This window comes from Rhamphochromis longiceps, linkage group LG3, assembly GCF_057381845.1.
Source record: "Rhamphochromis longiceps isolate RC_006_pf linkage group LG3, R_longiceps_female_GT1.1, whole genome shotgun sequence".
In the NCBI taxonomy this organism is placed as follows: domain Eukaryota; kingdom Metazoa; phylum Chordata; class Actinopteri; order Cichliformes; family Cichlidae; genus Rhamphochromis; species Rhamphochromis longiceps.
In genome coordinates, this window is record NC_140559.1 from 68218766 (window position 1) to 68237534 (window position 18769).

General features: G+C 41.7%; 2 protein-coding genes and 1 pseudogene across 2 annotated transcripts; 2 read left to right on the forward strand and 1 right to left on the reverse strand.

Annotated features, from left to right (window-relative positions):
• The first annotated feature begins 5473 nt into the window (after positions 1 to 5473).
• Positions 5474 to 6393, forward strand: LOC146676524 (stonustoxin subunit beta-like). Its single transcript, XM_085402186.1, has one exon. It carries the CDS (start codon positions 5501 to 5503, stop codon positions 6113 to 6115), a length of 615 nt encoding a protein of 204 aa, XP_085258312.1. The 5' UTR covers positions 5474 to 5500; the 3' UTR covers positions 6116 to 6393.
• Positions 6394 to 12370: 5977 nt separating this feature from the next.
• LOC146676525 (neuroligin-2-like) lies at positions 12371 to 14084 on the reverse strand. Its single transcript, XM_085402169.1, has 2 exons — positions 13723 to 14084; positions 12371 to 13417 (listed from the first exon to the last, which is right to left on the reverse strand). The coding sequence occupies exons 1-2, from the start codon at positions 14055 to 14057 to the stop codon at positions 12589 to 12591; spliced, it is 1164 nt and encodes a 387-aa protein (XP_085258295.1). The 5' UTR covers positions 14058 to 14084; the 3' UTR covers positions 12371 to 12588.
• A 2678-nt stretch (positions 14085 to 16762) lies between these two features.
• LOC146676526 (uncharacterized) lies at positions 16763 to 17900 on the forward strand (annotated as a pseudogene).
• The last annotated feature ends 869 nt before the right edge of the window (positions 17901 to 18769 follow it).

Below are 18769 nucleotides of genomic sequence, written 5' to 3' on the forward strand. Positions count from 1 at the left end.
GTCAGTTACAATAACTCATACTGTGTACTAGCTAGCATGACGGAGTTTCTATACAGCTGGGTGGTGCTATGATGTTTCCCACATTTTGTCACATTACAGCACAAACATGAATCAGTTTTATTGGAATTCCACGTGAAAGACCAACACAAAGTGGAACGGAAATCATACATGATTCCAGACATTTTTTACAATAAATAACTGCAAAGTGGGGTGTGCATAATTATTCTGTCATGGAAAAACACACTGCCATCAACTGTTTTGTTTTTGTCAAAATCACTGTAATATAATCACTGTACCTTTATATACATGTGACTTATATTAATGCTGCTGCCCTCTTGTGGCTAAAGTGTAATTATGTTCTTGTTATTAGGGAAAACATTTGAGAGTAACATGAAAAATGAGTCAGCACTTTGGCTTCAGCTTAAGAAATCCTCATTTTTATGTCATCAGTTATAGTTGCATGTATTCATTATCATAATTTAACCTTTAATATTGATGTTTTAAATAGATTTTGAGTAAATTAGCAATTTTATGGTATTTTATGGTTGTATTAAATTAATACATCACTAATGAATTAATTATTTCAGTAATTAATTTAAAAAATGTACATAGTCAATTAAAGAAATATATTAATAATGAATTATCCATTAATTTCATTTAAAATGTTTCATTATTTGTTTATATACAATTATTAGTTAATTACATATTTAATCAATTATTGGTTTGTTTTCGATTTTAATTATTTTACTGACACATTTAATGAATTATTTAATGATGTATTTATTTAATTCACGTTGCTACTCCTGGCCCTGCATCGCTGTTCATAAATACATTTTATTTGTCAGCTTCACCCATCAAAGTCAGGGGGCGGGGTTAATGCTGATCAAGTCAAAACCATTGCTTTGGTCTGGTGGGCGTTCTTTTAGTGGGCTTTTCTGTCACGGCCTGCGTGGCAGACTATGATGAGGGGAAGGACGACCCAAATGCTGGACTCTTTGATGAGGTCAGTGCGTTTATTTACAGTGATGCTAAATAATCCAAACAACAATAAATCCCCAGTGCGTTCCCGACTCTGACATGTCCTCTTGCCAGTGTTAGTGTTCTTTGTCTCCGCTCCTCAGTGTCTGAGCACCCCGTGCTCGCTGCCCTCTCGTCTCCACACTCCTCCTGGGGAACAACAAAGAGGCAGCCGTCAGCAACGCCACAATGCTGCAGACTAACCTTAACTAACTCGCCAAGAGACTAACGTGAAGTTACGCAATGATCCAGCATCGGAGACAGCTCCACCACACTCCTAAGTAGCTCCTCTGACGAGGCTTGATCAGCTGCAGGTGTGAGTAATTCTCCTCCGCAGGTGTGGCCAGGCTCCTGGCTGACACACCCACACACACACCTAGATACACAAACATGGAAACAGGAGACAGCAGCACCAAAAACACACATGTCCATAACTTCTTACAGGCCCTGGGTCACCCAGACCCCGGTCCCATGACAATTCCTCAAAACTAAGTAGGCCTACACACCAGGGTTTGGACATGTGTGGACCCAAACTATACTTTAACTTTACCCTTTTTTGTGTGTCACCAAATATACTTTAATATCTTCTAGACAAGAATGTAGTGGCACAATCTTTAACCTCCTAAGACCCAAACTCCTCCGTGGCATTCATTTTTAATTTCTCTTTGATATTTGGGCTGATTGGGACCTGATGAATGTAAAAACAAAGAATTACCACATTTTTTGTTTCTGAGAAAAATGAGAGCCACATATGAGGATATTTGTCTAAAATTTTGATAGCACAGTGGCAGTGTAACATCCTCGTAAGTGGATATCAGGCCCTTGTAGAGCAAAATGTAGTATTTTGGTCTAAACAACCCAAATTGTGATGTCCACATATGTGGACGCCAGGTCCTAGGAGGTTAAATATCTGCTCACTTTGTCAAAATGAACCTAATCATCTCTGATGAATTCAGTGATGTCTGCCAGCTCACCTTGCAAGTGGTCGAGCTCATACCGCCGACAACGCGGCCACAACTTGTAAACCCCCTGCTGACTATCAGCTCTGGAGTTATTTATTTATGTTAGTTTCAACTGTTCCTGCAAAAAGTAAGCACGTGTTCCTGATAAAAAGTCCAATAGAAGCAAAGTCTAAACTTTGAAAACAAAAAACAAAAACCTGTCTGATTAAGATCTGATGTTTGGGGGGTTTCAATAAGCAGTGTGACCCGTGTATATGCATCAGGGGTGGTTTTGATTATCGATTTATCGATTAAAATCGATTCTGGCTTGGATAACGTGATATCGATTCATTAAAATCCTGAATCGATTTTTAATATAAATTTATTTTGGCCAAAACGCCAGAATCTCAGGTTAAACCTCCCAAAGTTTCAACAACCACCAAACAGCTAAAACAGTAAATGAGAGCAGGAACACGGATTCTGCACAAAGACGTAAACACAAAGCGCGGAGCCGCCGTCGCATCAGAATCAGTGAGATGTGACTTTCTCACCTGACGGCACGGACACGAGCTGAAAGCCGACAGCTCGCTGATTCTGATGTTTTGGCGGCTCCACGCTTTGTGTTTACGCCCTTTTTGCGCTGATTCTGAAGCTGCAGGTTTGATCTCTCCAAACAATATTGAGTAAACCAGCAGCAAAAGAAGCTCCAAACTACGCTTCACATAAACATCGTCATGAATTCCCTCTGATTGTTTTGCTGCCACCAGGATAAAATCACACTTCATGCACAGCTCTCTCTCTCTCTCTCTCTCTCTCTGTACTTCTAGAACAGTTTCCTGTTTTCTGCATTATTCGCTTGCTTGTTACGCACAAGTCTACCGTTCTTACAGCCTGTCGGCCGCTGTTTTTTTTCTTTTACTTACTTCTGAAAACAAAGCCTCGTTTCTGCCGTTCAACACTGAACAAATTTAAACTTTTTAAAATGATGCAAAATTGCAAAACGCTCAGCTGTGTCTGTAATCAAACCTCTGTAACTTTGCTCTGCTTCACGTCAGCAGCATCAGGTAATGTTCATATGTTCATTAATGGTTTTCTTTGCTTTTTGATGTACTGCAGAATATTTGTATAAAATCCCAGGCCAGGAAAACCTTCATGTTTTTCTGTTTGATCCTCAGCTACTTTGACACAAAGGCCTCTGCTGTGATGCTCACAGCTTTGATAAAGTCTGGCAAGTGTCAGATTTCTTTTTATAGATATAAAAATATAGAAATGTACTGATGCATGTAGTAACTGTTAGCTTTAACTGTACAAGGCTTGTTAGACATAATGAAACACATCGTGCAGATTTCTGGATGTTAGACTATAATTTTTATAATGATTATTAATCTTGAGTCTAAAAAGTCAGTCAAGTATATCCAGGATATCTTTCTGTTAACTGGATTCACTGACCCTAACACTGGGACCAGGATAAGCGGTCGCATGAAGCTGGTTATCAGCTGACAATCTTATGATTTAATTAATTTAATTAAGTTATTTAATTTTTCTAATTTTTCCTCTACATTTCCCCTGAAATGAAGGGATTGTGTTGAACATGCTTTAGTTCCTCACATTTTTCTGCATCTCTTTGTTCAACCCCCTGAATTAAAGCTGAAAGTCTGCACTTCAAACACATCTGAGTTGTTTCATTTAAAATAGATTTTAGTGTATGTACAGAACCAAAATCAGAAACTAAGTTCTCTCTGTCCAGATATTTATGGACCTAACTGTATAATCTATACAGCACGTAAAAAATGCTGTAAATAAAGAAGTCTGTGAAAATGTGGCGCTTAAGGTCAATTTAAACTGAAGTGATATAATCTTCTCCCCACAGTTTGAGTTTGTATTGTCTCAGCTGCAGACAGACTATGATATTAATATTATTAATTATTAATATTATTAGTTATAAAGGACACCTTCCTGCCTTTAGTCTTATTCATGATGATTATTAGTCGTCTTCTAACGTCCACAAGTCTGTATGATGTGTTTCATAGGTTCTAACAAGCCTTTTAAACTTAAGTTACTGCATTGCTGAAACACCAACATCTGCTTATTGAACAAAACAAAAACAACCAAAAGACCACACATCTGATTTTATTTTTATTTTAATAGACTTCCAAAGATTATACCAGATAACTGGCCTCAGAATATAATTGAATAAACATTTTTGAAAACGATAACCTAATCCTGTCTTGACAGGCTGAGCTCTTCAGTATCCACCAACAGCATCGTCATGCTGAGTCAGACGTTTCTGCTCCTGCTGGAAATACTCTTCCTCTTTCCACGTTGTACCAAATGTTTTTAAATGTTAGTTTCAATTTAAAATGAAAGATTAAAAAAGTGTAACACATATAAACATCAGATAATTAAGACAAGCGAATGGTTCAGTTCCACATGTGCTCCGCTGACACATTAAACTTCAGTAAAATGATGCAGTTATGAAACAACTTTAATCTAAAACAAACTGATTTGCTCAGGAGCAAAAACAGTGAAGTCAGTGACTGTAAGTGAGTGAGCTGTGCTGGTGACTGGATATCAGATTTCCAGTCATTAGAGCAGATAAGTGGCAGAACTATATTACTGATTTAATTTAAATGCAAATAGCCCAAATCCTGATTAAAGCATCAGGTTCACTTATAAAGTATTCTGTAGTTATCTTAGTGTCCATCGCCCTTCCCAACATGGGAATAAAGCAGCTGTGAGAGAATTAAACATGAATGAATGAATGGTACGGAAGTGGAGGAAGCAAGAAGAATGAGCTGAGTAAAGTTTGACTCATGCGACATTTTTGTTTCGCTTAATGCGCCTTATAATCCAGTGAGCCTCATGGTCTGTAAAATATGGTGCATTTGCAAATTATGTGCACAATATTGGAACTAAACTATTTTATATTGACAAACAGCGGCCCGCATTAAACTGTGACTGTCACCAGGTAATGTGGGCGTGTTTGCTGAATAAGCAGCAGGTGTTAAACAGCTGACAGGTGAACAGGATGCATGCAGGTAAACTCGAGGGCCCTTCGAGCTGATCGGTGGTGTCGTGAGGAGAATTTCAGCTCATTATTCATGTTACAGAAACACAGAGGTACGAGACCAGGCAGAAGACTTTCTGATTATTTGTTTTTAGTTAAAATAATTCCATTGTTGTCTAGTGATGGTGTGGTAAAGCTCTGTGAATGTGTCCAATTTTTCCGGCTTTGTTGCTTCACCCAAAGGCAGATCACACAAAGTTTAACTGCTTATTATGAAGAACTGACATCTGCTGGTCATTTAATGTTCAGCAGCACTGCTGTGAGAATACCTGTAGGACACATACCAGTGGATATGTGAGCACATGCACAGCTGCAGGGCTAGAAGGGCCCAAATGAATTAAATAAATAGATTCTTAAATAATTAATTAAATGTGTTATTAATTGATTAATTACATTTATTTAAAAATCATTAAATTTTTAATTAATTTATTGTAAATGTTGGAAATGAAATTATTTGGCATTAAATCAATGATGTATGTATTTAATAAGTATTTTGAACTTAGATTCCTGTCAACTCACAATCGACACAAACACAGTGAACACAAAGCTCCAACTGTCTGACAACAACAGGAAGGTGACACATGTGGAGGAGCTTCAGTCACATCCTGATCATCCAGACAGATTTGATGTTTGTGAACAGCTGCTGTGTAGAGATGGTCTGACTGGTCGCTGTTACTGGGAGGTCGAGTGGACGAGGAGGGCTCGGATATCAGTGAGTTACAGAGGAATCAAAAGGAAAGGAAGGAGTGATGAGTGTGTGTTTGGTGGAAATGATCAGTCCTGGAGTCTTTGCTGCTCTGATCATTATTCCTCTGTGTGGCACAATAACAGAGAAACACCCATCTCCTCCTCCTCCTCCTCCTCCTCCTCTGTCTCTAACAGAGTAGCAGTGTGTGTGGACTGTCCTGCTGGCACTCTGTCCTTCTACAGAGTCTCCTCTGACTCTCTGATCCACCTCCACACCTTCCACACCACATTCACTGAACCTCTTTATCCTGGATTTGGGTTCTGGGATCCATCGACTGGTTTCATGAAGGGTATTTCAGACTTTTTTGGCACACTTAGGTATGAATTGACTCTTTGTAGTTAGTCTTACCTGTTAGAGAAACAGTTCAGTCTGTTCATGTCTGTGTCTTTCACTCAGAAACACATGATGAGATTCATGGATTCAGTCAGTTGATGTTTTAAACTAAATGATTCACAAATTATTATTCAACACAAGTTTGGTGAGCAGCAGGGCTCATCCTGCTTTTTGTTTTTGTGCATTATAATGATGAAATAACTTTGTCATGTCTGTGGTGGCCTTTGGAGAATTAAACCATCCTGTAGAAACTAGATATAAATGTCATATTTTCCAACATTGATATTTTTCTGTGTTTCAGACGACAATGAAAAGATAAAGAACAGTCTGTAAATCACAAGTCATCAATTCAAATGATTATTAAAGCCACAAGAGAAGCTTCCTGTTATTTGTTCCACTCACCTGGTCATGTGATCCAGCTGTGCAGCCAATCATAACTGCCATCACTTTCTACTTTGATGTTTCCATGGTGAATGGACTGATTCTTGTTTAACACGTTCATACTCTGATGGATGCATCGGAGAGGGTTAGTGTCTTGCTCAAGGATACTTTGTGTGCCAGCTGGAGCAGTCAGGGATTGAACCACCAACCTTCTGATCATTAGATGCCTTGCTCTGTCTCCTGAGCTACAGCCATCATCAAAGCTCTTTCTTAAATCCTCTCTGAGAGGAGCTCAAACACGAGGAAGAGACGAAAGTGAGGGAAGAGAGTGGACTCATTAGTAAAATGAAAAACAGCCAGCGTTGATGTTTAAGACAAGTGAGGTAACAGAAACACTATATATAGCAGCGGTCACCATGGCAACATCAATGTCGGTTGCTACGTATTGTACTGATCCTGATCTGTGAGCCTCATATCAGGATATGCTGTTGTTTGTATTTGTTTGCATTGTTACCATTTTTGTGTCTTTTTTAACAAACTACTTTTATCTTGCCATCGTTTGTCAGAGAGTCAAACTACATTTGGTTCATCTTTCTACAATAAAAACATTTCTTCATCTTAATTATTGTATGTGCAGAGTTGTAGTTACTCACAGTGACCACTGGAGGCGTGTGATCCTGATAGTTTCCCTGGAACCGTCCAGTTCATCCACATGAATGAAGCTGTTGGTGATTAACGCTCATCTGTACAACTTTAACAACAATATTAAACATTTAATCGCTCTGCAAACAGCTTGTCTGATGTATAAACTGTGTCTTAAAGGATCAAAGTAAATGTCACATTGAAAGCAGATTTCACTGTAATGTCCTCTGTTTGAAATATTCCAAATATAATCTGGCTTGGTAATGATTTACTCATATATTGTCCACGCAGACTAAAGCAGTAGGAGATGAGATGAAAACAATTAGAAGAATCTTTACTCTTTAATGTCACAAATTCCTCTTTGTATGTAACATAACAACATACATGATACAGCTGCAGCAACTGAGGCGAGGAGAGAGGCAGCAACAAGAAAACTGGAAGAAGGAGACCAACAACACCACCTGTGGAAATCTTTCCCCAATCAAGCGTCATCATATCAGCATTTCATCAAAAGCACACATGCTCCGACCTGACAATGCAGAGCTGTGGCAAAATCATTGAAATCATTTATGAAACAAATGAGTGCATCAAAAATAAGAGTGGAGCTGCAATGAAAGAGAAGTGAACTTTCTTCAGTCAACACAAAGTTTTCCCTGACAGGTGACATTTAATTAAAGTGACTTTATCACCACACACACATTCAGAGGCAGTCTACAGGAGCAGAGCTGCAGCTATTCAGCAAATGTCTCCCTGCAATCCTCACTGCAACACCTACATGTGAAAATGAAACCACCTCTACTGTTCACACATGAAACGTCGTGTGAAGAACCAGTTTTCCTCAGATCTCTGTTTTAGTAACTCTGAACTTTGGATTTTTGCATCCTGTTTGTACTGATAACTGTCAGTGGATGATTTTGATCCCAAAGAAATCTTTAACACACATGTAGTGATGGGACGTGTTACTGAAACAATGGTTAGGAAACAGAAATCGCCTGAGAATCTGCTCATGTTTAAGATTTCTTCTTTGCAAACATTTTCTATGGCTGTTCCCAGTATGACCAGTGACACAAAGCATGGGAAATGGGGATTAGTTCATTCAGACAAATACACTTTTTAAAATGTAAAAATAAAGAAATGAATCAATAAAATAAAAAGTCAAAGAAATAAAAAATAAGGGTCTGAGGCGTCTGTCTCACTGTATCCATGGCAACAATTTACTTCCTGTTCCTTCATATCAGAACCACATCTTTGAAATCAAAACATTTAAGATTCAAATTCAACCACAGATGTGTTCAATTAGATATTAAATGAAGCAGTGCAATGTTTTTATCACTATCCAAGTTTGAACTCTAAGTAGAAGATTTAAAAAAGCAACACACACACACACACACACACACACACACACACACACACACACACACACAGTATGCAGACATGATTTAGGTGATGATAACATAACGACTGCACATACCCGTGGGATGATTCATGTCCTTTTTCTTACTCTATGCAATGATGAACTTCTTGCTTCAGGACCTTCTTGATCAATTTGTTTTCTAATCCACAGTTTTCTACCTGATCTGTGTGTTTGAAGTAAAATGTGTTGCTTCAAATGTAAAAGTTAAACAGACAGAAAGCATCAACGTGGACTTCAATCAGTGTTTTGTGTTCATACAGGTCAGCTGTTGCACACAGAGGTCCTGGATTTACACTGTGCCCTGGTTCCTGTGTTCCTGTATGTAGTTTAGTCTAAAGTGGATCCTCCTCATGTACAGACTGAATTATCTGTTCAACAATCAGCATTTCTGATTCATGGATTTCATTTGTTTTTGCTAGTTTTGACTGAGATTTCAACATATCTGTGGTGGCATCTGTTCAGTGTTATGGAAGTTTTACAGCACTAATCTCACTTCACTCTGTAACATAACAGTGAACAATATTACTATTAGAAAGATTATTAGAGAAGCCACAATCAGATGATCCCCTATGAGGTGTCCTTGGTTATAGTGTGAAGTCATCTGAGGGGAGAGAGAAGAAAGAAACACTTCAGTGTTAATGAAAAAGTCATCAGTCTTCTTATGGGAAGAGACCTCCACCAGACCAAGACAGGTAACCATCCAACACGTTCTCATCCCAAAACCTAACATACCGATGCCATGTGACAAACCGATGGTATGTGACAAACCGATGGTATGTGACAAACCGATGGTATGTGACAAATCGATGCCATGTGACAAACCGATGCCATGTGACAAACCGATGCTATGTGACAAATCGATGCTATGTGACAAACCGATGGTATGTGACAAATCGATGCCATGTGACAAACCGATGCTATGTGACAAACCGATGGTATGTGACAAATCGATGCCATGTGACAAACCGATGCCATGTGACAAACCGATGGTATGTGACAAATCGATGCTATGTGACAAACCGATGCTATGTGACAAACCGATGCCATGTGACAAACCGATGCTATGTGACAAACCGATGGTATGTGACAAATCGATGCCATGTGACAAATCGATGCTATGTGACAAACCGATGCCATGTGACAAACCGATGGTATGTGACAAATCGATGCCATGTGACAAATCGATGCTATGTGACAAATCGATGCCATGTGACAAATCGATGCCATGTGACAAATCGATACCTTTCGGTCTCCCTCTCTCTCTCTTGTGCTCCTGCTCCTGCCAAAAGCAAAGCAAAGCATCCACCCTTTTCTTACCGGCGTCGTGAATTGTTTGTCAGCATCTACTCATCCTAACGTTGGTCCAGTCTTTGTCTCAGTGTCAAGTCAGTCAACACTTTAGTCCACATGGTCAGTCCAGTCACAGTCCAGTCACACACATCATGCACACGCATTCACACTAGATCTTGCTGATAGTGGAGCCTCACGCACAAAGCATCAGAGTCTCCACCCTCATCAATATGAGCTCATTTATTTGTTCTTTCTTTTGTTTTTAGAAAAAGAGTTCTTTATGATCTTGGACTGGATTGACTCGCTGCAATCCTTTTAGACAGGAACTCGCAGGTTCCCACAGGTGACCTTTTCCTCAGCCCATTGTAATCTGGAAAAGCTCACCTTATATTTGCTCTCACAACAATGTTTTACAGCGCTGTTAATTCAATCTTGCAGGCCTGCTTAGAACAAAGAAGGAGGAAAAGAGAGCTGATTATTAGCTCATCAGAGCACAAAACATCATCACCAAAGGGGGCGACACCTGACAGTTTTCTCTAAGTGCACTGTTACAGAAATAATGAGCCGCTCCTCGACATGTCCATGTTTAGTAAAACTCCCTCTATTGAAATAAGAAAACAAGCCAAAGCTAACTGACAGAATGAACCCATCACTAAAACAACAACCCCAAAATCTTCATCACAGAAAAGTTTTGCTTACTAATCGAACAATATGTTGTGGGAATTAGAACTTTCCGGGCCATAAAGCTTTTGCCGACTCTTGGCTTAACTAATACTGACATAGTCTGAAATCAGACTTAAAGTCACTCCCTCTGTTCATTTAGGATAAATGTATCTATATCTGATTTAGGCTAAGTGCCTTTTGTTTAGATGAACTGCTGGACTTCCAGACCAGCAGGTTTAGGGAAGTCTTTATGGGGTCACACAGCAGCACATCAGCTCAGTTTACATACTGTTGACATCTTCATCAGAGGATCAGCAGGGAGCGCTGCTGAGCTGCAGTGGTCTCCACCAGAGTGACGGAGCAGGAATCACAAACAGCACAAACCCACCGTGTTGTTTCCACCCTGTTCAGGAGATCTGAGCCCCCATCCCTTTTTTTCATGTTGCAGCTCTGCACTGCAGGCCCTGAACGCCTCCCGGTTACCCTCAGTGTGCTTAGAGTTTAATTTACAACCGACGAGCTCACAGATCATCTGCAGGCAGGTGAACGAACCCTTAATGTGAGGATAATAGCAGAGCTGAGCTGAGGTCAGAAATAGTCAGGAACGGTGTCGACACAGTGAAGTCAGCTGTTTGGGAATTTGTCTGATTATCAGTTTGGGGGGGTCGGTGTTAAATAACAAAGGCGGTGTAGGATGGAGAGAGGAGGAGGGAGGGAGCAGTGATGATATGAAGTCAGAATACACATGTGGCAGACATAAGGGGGTCAGACAGGAGCAGCATCAGTCTCTGCTCTGTTTTGTTAATAACGTAGAAAAATAATTTTGTACAATCAAGCTACATCGACGGACGCTTTACCTCACGTACCCTAAAATGAAAAAGTAGTGACAGTAAGATGGAGGCTGCACATGACACCATGACTGAGTTCACAGCTGTTGCTTTGATTCTAACGTTTAAGACTTTTGGCATCGACTCCGTTTTAATAAATGAGTGCTGGGAGGCGTCGTTTGACTTCAGGAGCTCCTGCAATGCTCCTGCGATGCTCCTGCGATGCTCCTGCGATGCTCTTACTCTGCGGGAGAAAACCAAAAACCAAAAGTAGCAAACATGGAGCGATATGACTCGTTTAGATTTTGGGAAACGTGCATCGACAGGTACAGTGTCCTTTTCCCCGCGTCTTTAAAAATAATCCATGCATAGATCCCCCACTGAGAAAACCCTTTTATATACTTTCTCCTTTGTACACATTTTATATAGAACTATATATAATATCATTTCTCTATATCTATATTTTCAGAAAAATTCTTTCCACACAATAAAAAACAACAATTAAACAAATGCTTCAAACAAAACAACAAAAAGAGAGAAGATGGAAGAAAGAAAATCACGACTGAGGCCAGTTTGGCACTTTGTCATGAGAACATGACAGAACTCTGTTAGTTGACGGTAAATAGCGAAACTCTATTTTTCTTTGGTTTTTCTTCTCCCTCGATGAGAAATGAAACACAGCAGTACTTACTTGGCACCTAAAAATGCTGGTCGAATGAAAGATATCAGTGTTTTCATAGTTATATGTTTAGTGTACGCCTCCCCCTCCAGACTGCTCAGCAGATCGGGAATTTTTAGAGAAGAGCAGGAGGGAGGCGTGTCAAATGAGAGGAAGAGAGCAGTAATAAAACACGGATGTAGAAAAGAGAAGCATAATGTGCACATAACACACAGGAGATGGAAAAAGAGATGTAAAAAAGAGAAAACAGCGAGGAGCGAGAGAGCATTCGTCCCTTTGACAAATGTTGGAGGTCTTGAGCCTGGAAACAGCAGACCGTCTTTGAAAACAGTATCTTTGAAAGATCTGAGTCACCCACCCCAAACTGCTCATCTGCTGCTGGACACTTCAGTTGCACCTCCACATGCCACCAGTGGAGGGAGCTGCCAAGTTTCACAGCACATGACGCAGCAGGTGTAGTTGCTTTTGGAGAAAGAAGAGAATAAGAGGACAGAACGAAGGCCCACGTCTAGAGGCCTCCCTTCCAGAGCGGAAGCAGAGCCAGTGTTCCTGGTCCCTAGGTGGCGCTGTGTCGGGCCTGTCCCTACTATACCCTGGTGGTGGAGTGGGGGTGGGGCAGGGTGTTGTTGTGGCCGGTGGAGGGGAATGTGTTGAAGGCGTGAAGAGGCTGCATGCTGGTGATGGTGCTGGGGATCACGGTGATGGTGTTTGGCTTCATCAGCGGCACGTTGTCGGGGGCGCGGCGCAGCGCCAGGGTGTAGTCGGGAGGGCAGGCGGGCCGCAGGATGTCGTGGGGTCGCAGGGGCTCCATGTCGTGGTGAGCGTCGTGCTCCCAGTCCTTCATCTGCAGGGACATGATCTCCTCCTCCTGGCTGTGAGCCAGGTCGTTGGCGGGGCCGCCCCGCTGAGGGGACAGCCGGTGCCGGCGCATCTCGTGCTGCTTGTCACGCTTGTAGTAAAGGGCGGCGAAGGCCAGGATGTTGAGGAAGAAGAGCGACGCTCCAACTGCAACTGTCACGCTCAGTTCGGTGGAGTAGTCGCGGGTGTGTCTGGGAAAGAGGTCCTGGGGCGGGCGCTCTGAGCCCTCGGGCTCAGGATCTGATGGGAAGGTAGGGTAAGGATGACGAGTGGTTCGAGGAACGTTGTTTCTGGGCCTCATGGTGCCGGGGTCACGGCCTGCGGGGGAGCGCGTAGTGGTGGGAAAGAGCACGTCGTGCAGGCTGTGAAGATGAGGGACTAATTCCAGCCAAAAGGCCACTTTGTTAGCTCTGTAGTTGTCTCTGACACGAGGTTTCAAACCGATGTGAAGGTACTGCTTGTCCTTCCAGTTGAACTTGGTCCAGATGACCTCCTCGAAGCGGTTGGGCTTGGTATGAATGAACTCGGTGTCCTGAGGGACGGGCAGGTTGGGGTCCCTGGTGGAGCATAAAGGTTAAACGTTTCAGTTCAAAGTTATATTCAGTCTCCATTATAAGTAACATGTGGCATCAATACACTGAATACAGACAGGAGGCCCATTCTCTGTGCAACCTTTAAACTATCTAAGACCAACCGGCTGCTCTGGGATCTGGATGCTTTTGGTGAACCAGTATGTTCAATTCTTCAAAGCCACACGGGAATTAAACTAGCAACCCAGATTCAAGTATTCAACATGACTAGAAGGCTGTCAGAGAACATACAGTAACGTGTACAGTTTACACTACTGTGACATGAGGCCTACCCAGTCTTTGCGAAGTTAGTCCAGTAAGTCATGACCACAGCGCTCAGCATCACATCGTTCTTGGAGAAGTTGCACGGGAGCAGGTCCGTGGCACCGATCATCGGTACGCCGAACACGTAAGGTATCTCGTCTCCGTGCGCGGCGTCGGCCCACTCGGGCCGCGTCTCGGTTTGGCAGTGGTGGTAGAACGTGTAAAAGTAAACTGGGGACTGAAACTCAGCATGGAGTTTGGCAGTGGCCACAGCTGGTGCCACCCACTGGTGGTCCGTAAACAGGGCCAACAGAGTCTTCCGCCGCATGTCGCCGTTGTCCCTGTCCGCCCAGTCTGTGTACATGAACTTAATGGTCTCCCTCAGGATGTCTTTGCCTGGTGAAGAAGCACAGGAGGGGACAAAAGGAGGGGGAAGAAAGATAAAAGTGAAAACTGCTAAGAGTAAAGTAACAGCAGTGCAAGACATTTTTTAAGAGATCGGTCTGATCAACAGATATGAAACCAAAGCAAATGTTGGTGAGATGAACCAAGAGCCAGGAAGCGAGTGAGAAATCTAGAGAGGAAAAAAAAGTCTTTCAGATAACAGAAGGAGTGACAGGCAGCAGAGAGGAAGCATGACTGCATTATCCAAACATGTCTGTACTGTGACTGTGGTCCGGCTGTGAGGGGTTCGCAGGCCGATCTGTCAGAAACACCGACACTGAGATTGGGAGCCCACTACCTGGGGGATGATAGCATTACTGCCCACAGAGCCTCAAAGGTTAAGGCGCAGACACGCCGTGATGTGGATGAGTGGCTCTCTTTAGCACGCTTGTCTTGTTTGATGCACTTCACTGGGCTCACATGTTACTGATTCCATTCTTTACTCGCATGTTTTAAACGCTTAAAGCACTTTCACAGCTTTTTATATTCTTCTGAAAATTCATGTGAACTCAAGCTGTCAGAATTGTAATGTAAGCTTTGATAATTGTCCACATTTGTCATTTTGACGATTATCCGTTTATTTTAATGAATACAGCAAACAGAAAAAAACGAACAAATCAACAAACGCGGCTCCTAATAAGACAAAACCTGATGATGCTGCAAAATGCAGTTAAGTGAGAGGAGGCTGTAAAATGGAATAACTGAAAAAGTGGCAGTGTACAGAGGTGGCGTCCTCACCCTCTGGGTAGCCGTAGAGGTTGTCAACAAAGCTGGAGATGGTGTAGTCGAACGCCGCAGCTGAGATGCCGTCGTTGTCCTCACTGTCGTCCACAAACTTCAGCCCCTCTCCCTGATTCACTCCTATCAGGATGTCATAGTTTAGGAGCTCCCCCTGGTGGAGCAAATAAGGAAGAACATGCTGAGTGCTGGGACAGAGCCTGTGTGCATCACAAGTCTACAACAGGAAGTGCAGCTGAAGCACAGCTTTGTGAATTGGCAGCATTTCATTTCCCAGTAAACAAAATAAAGATTTGCTGTTGCCATGAAATTCCTACAATAAACTGTAAATACTGCAATATATGCAGGGTTCATACACATTTTTAGGGTCAAATTCAAGCACTTTTTAAGCACATTCAAGGTCAATTTTCAAGCTTTTCCAGCACATTACCAAAAAAGAAGCATGTTTCACTTTGCATCACCTCAGTAAGACCTTGTAAAAATTTAAACAAATCATCTGAGGTCGATTTAAATGTCTTTTGTTCCCCTTTTGTTAAAAGAGCAGCACACAAAAATACAGAAAAAGGAAACGGTTGCCTTACATGCATATAGTGTACAAACTCAAAAAACACATTCCTCTTAAAAATGTGCAAATGTGAACAAATCAACTTGTTAGAGATCTTCATCTCCACTGTAAATAAACAACAAGCCAGAGAACAAGAAAACTGCACCAAACACCACAAACACCAACAAATTAATGTCCTCTCATCAGACATTGAAGCTTCTTTCCTGTGTGACATAAAAAATAAGAGACAGATGTTTGTTTGTTTTTTAACTAGTTAAGCACCCACGCTCAGTCATCCACCCATTCACGCACACATTCACGCACTGGTGATGTAGCTACAGCCACCCTGGGGCGCCACCAGGCCCTCTGACCACCACCAGCAGGCAACGGGTGAAGTGTCTTGCCGGGTGAAGTGTCTTGCCCAAGGACACAAAGACCAAAACTGTCCAAGCCGGGGCTCGATTACAAGGCGAACTCCTAACTCTTGAGCCATGATCGCCCAGTGGGGACATGGGGACATTTCAATTTCCAGCAGGAAGCTCCCCCTTTTTGTTAAACCCTTTAGATCAGGGGTCGGCAACCTGCGGCTCTTTAGTCCTTATAGTGCGGCTCCGCGTGGTTTGGGGAAATAAATTAGCTGAAGTGTATTTTATTTATGTTAGTTCTTTTTTTAACTTGTAGTTCTAAATTGGAAGATTATTGTGATTTTGCAATATACAAATAAAATTATATTTTGTTATTTTTTCATTGCTCAAAATAAGCGTCACACTCGCGGAAGCCGGTGTACCCGGCGAAACGCCGTGCATTTATCAAGCCTTTCAACCCCAGATAGGCCAATTATGGCTCTTTGGCTCTTTGGGTCTTAAAGGTTGCTGACCCCTGCTTTAGATGAACAGAGTTTTTTAATTAAATACATAATCTTTAATAAATGTTCTCTTTTATAAAAAGTAGGATAATTAAAAAAACTTTTATTATACCGCTATTGCGTAGAAAAAAAACTCGTGTTTTCTGTTGTCTGTTATATAATATTAGGGATGTTTGTGACAATTAATTTCTTAATCGGCTGGACTAACCAATAGTCCACAACCAGGAAACACTGAAATTTTAAGTTAAGTTTGAAAACAGTTTAAAAAAAAATACCCCATTCCAAAATGTCTTGTGACAATCTCATTGGCTTAGGGAGTGATGATGTCATAGATCTTAAGAATCTTAAGTCCTTTGATGTTTTTCCTTAAGTAGGGGTGAGAAACAGCAAGTTTTAGTTCGTTTCAGCAGCATCTGTGTTTGCAGCCTACAAAACGTTCACCACAAGCTCTTCAAAGTCATCGTATAGAAACTCCAACATGTTTCCAAGGAAAAAACAACCAATTCAAAAAGATTACGCCGCCTCTCCTTCCTGGCGTGGCCGGCCAATTTCCCCAAATGGCTCCTCATCCTTCCAAAGGGCGTTAGAGGAGAGTAGGAAGGAAAACTACCTTCTCCAGAAAAAAATGCAACAAATTGAAGAAGAGAAACTTCAACTGGAGGACAAATGTAGACGAATGGAAGCCCAAAATAAAGAGCTGGAAGAAAGACAACAGCGCCAGCCGGACATAAAAATTATTAATGAGGGCTGGGGAATCAAGTTTGCTCAGAGCCGAGAGCAGATTGTGCACCTCATTAAAGAAAACAGGCAAAAGAGTGCAGAACTAAAAGAAATGACCAACCAGCTCCAAGACAAGAAAACGATGACTGATAAGATACAACGGGATCTCCAATACATGGACCGAAAAAATCGGCTCCTCCAAAGACAGCTCCATGAAGCTGTGGAAGAAAAGAAAGAATTCCTCCAACAGAAGGAAGAGCAGGACAAAAAGCAACGAGACATGCAGCACGAACTGAAGAGCATGCAGGAAAAATACCGCATGCTGAAAGAAAGCCTGGATGAAACACTGCGCCAAAATAAAGACCTTCTTCAACAGAAAGAGCAACAGCAGGAAAGACTGAAAGAAGGAAAACGTATCGTCCAGGACTTTGAGTCTAAAAATCTAAAACTGCAAGAGTTTTGTAATCAGCTGGAGGACAAAGCAACTAAAGTGGAAGAAGAAAAGGACAAACTGGAGAAACGCTGCTCACAGATGCAGAGAAGGATCGATCAGATAGCGAGAAACAACTCCGAGCTCGTTAAGGGGATTTTGGTGGAATTCAATAACTTGAAGCGTGAACACACTCAAATGCAGGCGCAAAAACAACAAGAAGACAAAATACATGAAGACCTGCAGCTCACGCTCCAAGAAATCCAGAAAAGAAACGAGCAGTTAGAAGACAAGCACAAAGAGGTCCAACAGAGAAATGCAGACATGCACAAGGACAAGCTGATACAGGAGGCAACATCCAAACAACTCAAAGACAAGCTTGAAGAACAACAAGCAACATTGGAAGAGGTGGAACAAAGATGTGAGAAACTTGAAGAACAAAACGCAGAAACCATCGATGAGCTGAGAAATCTCATCCTGGAGAAAAAAGCGCTCGTGGAAAAGTGCATGAAAAAAAAGAAAAAATGGTTCCACTTGTTCCGGAGGAGAGACGCTACTGCTTCCTCACCTGATGTAGCCTCGTCTTGCTCCACCTCTGTTAACCCCCCCAACCAGTCCCGGCCGTTGACTGTCCCCTCCTGAGCCTGGTTCTGCCGGAGGTTCCTGCCCGTTTAAAGGCAGTTTTTCCTCCCCACTGTCGCCAACTGCTTGCTCAGAGGGGATTGTTGGGCTTTTCTCTCCTCTGCCTTGTTTCTTCATTTACTTGCTTGTTTAACTTTTTTCAACTTATCTAAATAATAAGCCAATTAAATTTATCCTTTGAGTATTTTTCATCTCATCTTTACAGAATCTTTCCAAAACATTTTCAAACATTCAGATCTGTCTTTTATTTTCTTCTTGAAGCCTCGTAAATGGTGAACTAAAAACCCGGAACATGGTTTGAAACATAGTTTCAGCTGAAACTGGCATAACATGCTGTGTGTGTGTGTGTGTGTGTGTGTGTGTGTGTGTGTGTGTGTGTGTGTGTGTGTGTGTGTGTGTGTGTGTGTGTGTGTGTGTGTGTCAGGATATCACTAGTTAGGTCATCATGTTTAGACTCATTCACTCCAAAATTATTTAGGCCAAATCTTTAAAACAGTGTCATTTCATACACATTTTCAATTCACTTCAATCGCACAAATGCAGAAATAATTATTTGCAGTATCTTATTTATTATGAGAATGTCATGCCTGATCATTTGTACCTACACCACCAAAAATGGGGGCAAAAGGGAGGAGATCATGTTTAATCGGTTATAAGAAAAGGTCAGAAATATAAGTGCCGACATGAGCAGTG